Source organism: Tachypleus tridentatus, chromosome 11 (genome assembly GCF_004210375.1).
Source record: "Tachypleus tridentatus isolate NWPU-2018 chromosome 11, ASM421037v1, whole genome shotgun sequence".
In the NCBI taxonomy this organism is placed as follows: domain Eukaryota; kingdom Metazoa; phylum Arthropoda; class Merostomata; order Xiphosura; family Limulidae; genus Tachypleus; species Tachypleus tridentatus.
This window is the reverse complement of record NC_134835.1, coordinates 33,651,758-33,659,330: the sequence shown is the minus strand read 5'-3', so window position 1 is coordinate 33,659,330 and position 7,573 is coordinate 33,651,758. Positions and strand designations below refer to the sequence as shown.

At 37.9% G+C, this 7,573-nt stretch overlaps 1 protein-coding gene across 1 annotated transcript in view; it reads left to right on the top strand.

Annotated features, from left to right (window-relative positions):
- Nucleotides 1–423: 423 nt before the first annotated feature.
- The window catches only part of LOC143231892 (uncharacterized), a 28,961-nt gene continuing 21,811 nt past the window's right edge, over nucleotides 424–7,573 (top strand). The window contains exon 1 of the mRNA XM_076466671.1: nucleotides 424–1,045. Within this exon, the coding sequence (XP_076322786.1) occupies nucleotides 706–1,045 (340 nt within the window). The 5' untranslated portion in view covers nucleotides 424–705. The remainder of the gene's footprint in view (nucleotides 1,046–7,573) is intronic.

Below are 7,573 nucleotides of genomic sequence, written 5' to 3'. Positions count from 1 at the left end.
CGCAGCACTAAAATTATTTAATAGAAGTTACTTTTATCACGTATGTTTTCTGAATATTTTAATTACAAAACAACTATTTTTTTTCCGTTCTTAAATAACAGAATGAAATATCATGTCTTTAATTATGGCTGCTATGTCAAAGCCTTACTGCACACTGTATGTAAAAATGATTTATGCTGAGTCAGATTTCGTAGATGATTGGTCTGCTGTGCTCCAAACCACGCCTCCTTTTACGTGAATATAATTCAAGACAGTGCGATCAATTATTTTCAAAATATGAGTTCGCATAACCCAACACGAAATTTGCGATACCTTTCGCGTGAGAGTGATTGGCTATACATTGATAACGGAATTGCAGTTGGGCCCACCTTTCTAATGACGTCATTTATCTACCCCGCGAGTGTCAGCTACTATAATTCGTCGCACGGGTGTGCATTCATCCAAATCTGATTGAGATTAATTTCCACTTAATTTATTGTTTTCATGTTAATAGCCAGAAAAAAAACAACACACACACACATACAAACAACTAAATGGGTTTACTACGTAAACTGTAACACATGTGGCGTGTAAACACTTGCGTTTAAAACATATCTCATTGGGCTCAAAAAAGCAACCGTGGATGAAAACGGTTTTCTCGAGAAACACGTCTTACGTCTGTGTTTGTCAAACTGAAAAAGTTTCAAAAAACGTTACGACTACAAGATGCAGCGACACCGGGCACAAGAGCTTCCCGCTCTCTCTTCATCCATTCAATGTCTGCCGAACTTTGGTTGGTCATCCTTGTGGAATCCAATTACTCTGAGACTCCCATACGTTTCTCAGGCGCATTCAAACTCTGAACTCATTGTGCAAGGTTTGAAGGAGGGGACGTTTCGGTGTCAAGGAGAGTCTGAAGAGCAGTCAGCACTGTCAGGACCATCATCTTTCAGAAACGCTAAGAAAACAGGCGGTTCGACCCTTAACATATCAGTGACCTCACCCCCTTCGTTGTCCTGTTCAGACGTCACCGAAGATCCATTGTTGACCTTAAAGGCAATAGAGGGTAAGTAACCTGTTCAGTTGTCAATAAAATAATTGTTTGTCTTCTTTTAACTTAGAACCGAGGATAGCGAATCAATGACCAATGAAAAAAAGATACTTTTTACACTGTACAGAACAGGTATTGAACACAATAACGATAAAGCAGTTTATTAAGATTACTGTTGTGTTTGTTAATCCAACTGCGTCATGAAGTACACGTATTTGTCGCTATAGTGTATTATTTTCGAAACATATCTTCAAAGTTTTAGTAATGTGAAATTTACGCGAAACATGCAAATACAGGCATAGCTAGCACATAAGTGATTTATGATAGGTATTTACATTGTAAGTAATACCTAAATTTGTATTACAGTTCCATTCTTGCTCTCGGGTTTGTTTCTTGTAATACCAACAATGTGATGATGTATCATAAAGAAAAAATGGCTGGTATACAGTGAAGGTCCTTGTATTCTCAACGTTTCACCTCACGGTTTGATCAATAGGTTTGGTTTCGTTTGGTTTGAATTTCGCACAAAGCTATACGATGGCTAACTGCGCTAGCCTTCCCTAATTTTGCAGTGTAAGACTAGAGGGAAGGCAGCTAGTCACCATCACCCACCAGCAACTCTTGGATTGGTCTTTTACCAACAAATAGTAGGATTGGCCGTCACAATATAACGCCCCCACAGTTGAAAGGGCGAGCATGTTTACTGTGATCAAGAGATAAAACTGAATACAAGCTCAATCTTAATTGAATAAAATGCCGATGCACTTCAATGTAATAACAATGATCTTTTATATGTTTGGCTTGGATGAAGAGGTTAAAAGCACCTGACCTTTCCACCGGCCTTTCAGATCTAAAATGCCACGAGAGAAGTGTGTGTGTATCGTCTAACAATACAATAAGAAGATAACAATAATAAATTTATTACAAGTCTACAAGAATGGTAAAGAAACTGTTATTTTACACCGAGGAAGAATAGATTTAAAGCATGACTGATGGACGTTTTGATCATTGGTGCGATTATTCTCAAATAACAAGTCTTAACGATGAAGAACTTTCGGGTATTTAAATCAACATTCGACAACCTGGCAATATACTTAAGTCTTATAATAGATGGTAGGTTCTTATAATCCGTAAGTCAACTACAAACAAAACTATAGAAGAAACTATTAATTTCAAATGGAAAACAAAATACATGCCAACGTAATTTGACGCATCAACGTTGATCTCCGGGAGCTTTTCAATGATTGGTTAATAAACCTTCCACCATTCATTACAATTGAAGGAAGAGAACCAGAGCTAAGAAAGAAAACACTTTTAAAATCACTTTTATTAAATATTAATGGATTCCACTCGTAATCCGAGGGTCTCGGGTTCGAATCCACGTCGCACCAAACATGCTCGCCCTTTCAGCCGTGGGAGCGTTATAATTTTACGGTCAATCCCACTATTCGTTGGTAAAAGAGCAGCCCAAGAGTTGGCGGTGGGTGTTGATGACTAGCTGCTTTCACTCTAGTCTTACACTACTAAATTAGGGATGGCTAGCGTAGATGGCCCGCGAGTAGCTTTGCGCGTAATTCAAAGAGCAACGCAAAAGCAAATGTTAATGTTGTAGGGCGTGTAATCTCAAAAGTATGAAGGAATATATGGAGAAACCTGTAGTTTACCTGACCACTGATAACCATAAAGCATATAATCAGAGAATTTTGAAAAAACGTATGGACAAACTTTATAGTACCTATTGTGGGATTTACAACGAAAATATATTGGTGTAACTGGGAAACCTGTATTGGAACATTTTCCATGGTACAACAATGGGAAAAGTTAATAAAAGTACACTTGAAGCACATTTTGCGTCTAAGTCTAGTCAGTCTTTTATTGCTGCGGTTTCCTGGCAACAAAATGCAATCAAACGGGGAAGAAAGTCGCCATTTTAAATGCTGGATTTGTATATATAGACGTTTTGATACCTTCTACTATTTTTGATTAAAAAAAATATAAGTGTGCTCATAACATCAGCCATCACTTGCTTTTAACTGTAAATAAATATTTTCTTTCTCATGTTTATGTTTTTGTCACATGATTATTATTTTTATCTTGTCAGATGAAACATAACAACACGTTATTTGAACGCACATCAGCTTGGCTTATGTTCAGTAAAACACTTACCTCTTGATAGAACTTTTAGGCGAAACGTTTATGAATTTTCACCGGATACTAGCAACTTCTACCAGTTAAATACATATACACTTCAACGTTTACTACATTACCCTAATTTTTCTGAACCGAATAATATCTGATTTTCGTGCGTTTCCATGTTGTACTATCAAGCACTAAAGTAACAGCCATTGAAATAAATGTCTTTAGCTGTCGTAGAAACACAGATGGGCCCGGCATGGCCAAGTGTGTGAAGGCGTTCGACTCGTAATCCGAGGGTCACTGGTTCGAATCCCTGTCGCACCAAACATGCTCGCCATTTCAGCCGTGGGGGCGTTATAATGTTACAGTCAATCCCACTATTCGTTGGTAAAAGAGTAGCCCAAGAGTTGGCGGTGGGTGGTGATGACTTACTGCTTTCCCTCTAGTCTTACACTGCTAAATTAGGGACGGCTAGCACAGATGGCCCTCGAGTATCTTTGCGCGAAATTCCAAAACCAAAAACACAGAAACACAAACACTGTTTATGTATTCTTGATGTTTTTTTTATTAACTGCCGCAATTAGTACAAATATTCAAATGATTCGTTGTAAGCTTGACGTGACCACCTACTTAATAGCGATAGTAATAAAATAATCAAAGTATTGGCATTAATTAAACACTTAATATCGTTCTGTAGCCAAACCCAATTGTGTCTGTCAAGACTGGTTTGCCAGGCACGGCCGTACCTGTTTATTCGTTCAATTTTGCGCAAAGCTACTTGAGAGTTACATACGCTAACTGTTCCTAAGTTTCAAGTGACTGTCTAAAGCAGTGGTTCCCAACCTTTTTTATGCCCCGCACCCCTAAAAAAACTTAATATGTTCTCGCACTCCTCACAGTAATTATTTATTTAAGAATAAAGGTGAAGGTGGCCAAAACAAATGTTATCTCGCACCCCCAAGGTTGAGAACCACTGGTCTAAAGGCACGGCACGAATTAACAGTATTTACCGCAAACTCTTGGGCTACTCTAACCAAACCTTAGGATTGACTCGTAACATCACAACGTCTTCACGGTTGAATGGGCGAGCTTGTTCAGTGACGACATTCGAACTCGCTGCCCGTAGATTACGCGTCGAACGCCTCAGCCACAGAGTTCAAAAGCTGTCTAGAGATATTCAGCATTTTATGGCATATCAGTAAGTTTACGAACTTATAGAGCTACAATTAAGTATTCGATTCTCCTCGATTGATCCTGCAGATAGACTTATGTAGCTTTGGTCTAAAGCAAGGAATCACTGGGGCACTCAGTTTTCGATGGCTTTTTTGTCTGTTAAATTTTAACGGCAGTACTTTAGGATGAGGTTTAACCCCTTCCTGTCAAAACTAATCAGCGTTTGCTCTTTCTCAGGATCAGGATTTAGTGATCTGAAACGTTCAGGTTCTGATTATACCTCTTCTCATCTCTTGTACCGTATTTATAAAATATTCTGGACTTTAAGTAGATAAGCTGGTTTAATGAATGTTTATTTATTCCTATTACTACTTCCCTTTTCAGGGCTATGTCCATTTTATTTCGTCAGGTTCACACGTGTTTTCTTTTGTTAACCATGTATTTGTGTGCTGTGTTGTTTTCGGTAACACAAACAGTTGTGTTGTGTGTGGTGGCATTGGAGTTAGGTGTTCAATGGATATTTTAATGATTAACCTAAAACTATTATCTCGATTTGGAGGGGTTGTGTTGTGTGAAAAAAATCATAGAAAATGTTTTGGCTGCTTCTGTTTACTAATTGTGTGTTGTTTATTTGCGTTGATGTATGTTCAGCTTGGATTTGTTTTTACTGTCTTGTTAAGTGCATGTGTAGTAAATATGTTGTTTGTGTTGGTGACACGTCTGGGGTTGTTAAGAATATTGGTGTTTTACTTTACGTTCTCAGCTTTTTTTTTCTCATTTTCGTGGGATTTTGAACCCCAGGGAATATCAGGTTAACTTGGATCTCTTCCTCCTGTCTGTATTTTTTTTTTTACTTACTGATGGTGCTGCTACCTGAGGGTCAGAGTAAACCGAACTTGCTCCGACCCTTTCAGGGCAAATGTATCCTCATTAACATTCTTGTGTTGTGTGTATCGTCTTTGATGTTCGGTTTTGAAACGTCTAGAACTGAAACGAATGGTTCGGTATACACAGACAACACATTTCAGAATTCCCTACTAAGAGCAAAAAACAATCTCAGAAAAAATCTTTATTCCTACCCACGCGGATCGGCATGGCCACGTGGTTAAGGCGCGCGAGTCGTCATCTGAGGGTCGCGAGTTCGAATCCACGTCACACCAAACATACTCGAACTTTCAGCCGTTGAAGCGTTGTAATGCGACGGCCAGTACAACTATTCGTTGGTAAAAGAGTAGCGCAAGAGTGGGTGGTGATGACTAGCTGGCTTCCCTCTAGTCTCACACTGCTAAATTAGGGACGGCTAGCGCAGATAACTCTCGTGTAGCTTTGTGCGAAATCCAAACAAACATTTTACATATAAAACTATTGTTAAATGTTATCATATTTTCTAAAACGTGTGTGTGTTTTATTGTCTAGTAATAGGTGGCGTTATGATATATCTATTTTTAAAATAAATATTAACAGAAGGAAGGTACTTCGGTCTATTTTCATCGTGTATGTAGCAGCGATCAAGCTCGCCTAGTGAATAATTTGTTTTGCCAGTTCTCCTGAAAGTAACTTAGATAATTATGTAAGGAGTTATCGGCTATGGTTTGTACATTTACGTATTTGTATATTAATTTTGATGAAGTGCTGTGGGGGACTTTGTATGCTGTAGTAATCATTGAGTTTTGTATTATCTGTGTTTTGTTTATTACGTATTTCGGTGCCATATTTAACCATAATGGACATGGGTATTCCATAAGTGTTCTTATATATCTTTTGTGAATATGTATTATATTGTCTGGTGAGGTTCCTTGTTCTTGCCTGTTGGATTTCTTGCATACTTTGTGCGTTTCAAAATTTTTGTTTATACGTTATTTGTGGTTTCACCCACGTTAGCTTCGTATCAAAGGTTAAACGCTGGATCTTGGCGAGGTTGTGATCTGGAGAAGTGTTCCGTTATTGTACAGTTTTGGAGAATCCTTTTATGTTTTGTTTTTCTTGTGAATGTTAATAATTGAACGTTTATTTTTATGGGATCTTTCTGGGAGCATTACTCTAAATCTTTTAATAATGGTTGTAGATTTGTCGCAGCTGTGGATAGGGTTGGCGCACTTTCCCACACTCCAGCATCGTCCGTGAATGTATACCCAATGTTTGAGTCTTTAAATGGCTTTTTTGCTCACATACATAATGAGTAGAATAAGGTTAACTACTCCTCTTAGGAGGAATCCAGCCTCTGAAGTAAATAACTCTGAGAAGGATCCCCTGACATTTATTTTACAACTTCTATTTCCCAGGAAGTTAGATAATCAGCAGATAATCCCTAGAGTAGTTCTATTTTTGGCCTGGTGTACCTTAGATAATTGTGCCACATTGTGTCGATAAAACAGGCGGCAGCGCGTTCATTTTTATTAAAACTATCTAACCTCTGTTAACCTCACCAAGTGATCTGTGGTCTGTCTAAATTTTCTAAACTCATTTTGAATTTCTGGTAATTTTGAAGTTATTTCTAGGTAATTTGAGAGTCAATAGCTAATTATTATTTCGAGAATTTTCCATACAGAACTGGTCAGACTGTTTTTTTTTTTTTTGGAGGGGGGAGAGTTGTTTGGTTCATTTGCTTGATTTTATTCATAATGGAACATGAGGACTATTGCTTGCTTCCAAGAAACCGGGTTATATTCAGAACTGACTGATAAGTTAGAGTGCTGTTAGGTGTTCATACAGTTTCTGAGTACCTCTTTTGAGAATAATGGTTTGAATACCATCTTCTTCTGGTACCTTGGTTTGAATACCACTTTCTTCTGGTACCTTGGTTTGTATACCATCTTCTTCTGGTACCTTGGTTTGTATACCATCTTCTTCTGGTACCTAGTTTGTTATAACTTTTATTGCTGGTTTTACTTCCTTTCTCGTGATAGTTTAAGAGAGTTGATGCGTGATAGTTTTCTGCTTCATTTTTCTTTCTTGTCATGTGTTGTCTGGGAATTCTGGTGTGTGCATGGTTTGTTAAGTTGTACGAAGTTATTAACTTTATTGTAGAAATGTCTGTTCATATTTGGTTCCTGGTGTGTATTAAACGTATTCTGCAGGCGTTTTTTAAATACCTTTGCCTTTTCACAGTTAGTGTGTACTATTTTGTGTTCCTAATGGTGGGTAATTATTGTCTGGGTTGGTGATTCGATATGGCTGCGTTCAGAGTTGTTTTGAATCGGTTTTAGTTGTCGAACTTCATTTCTTATTTTGTTT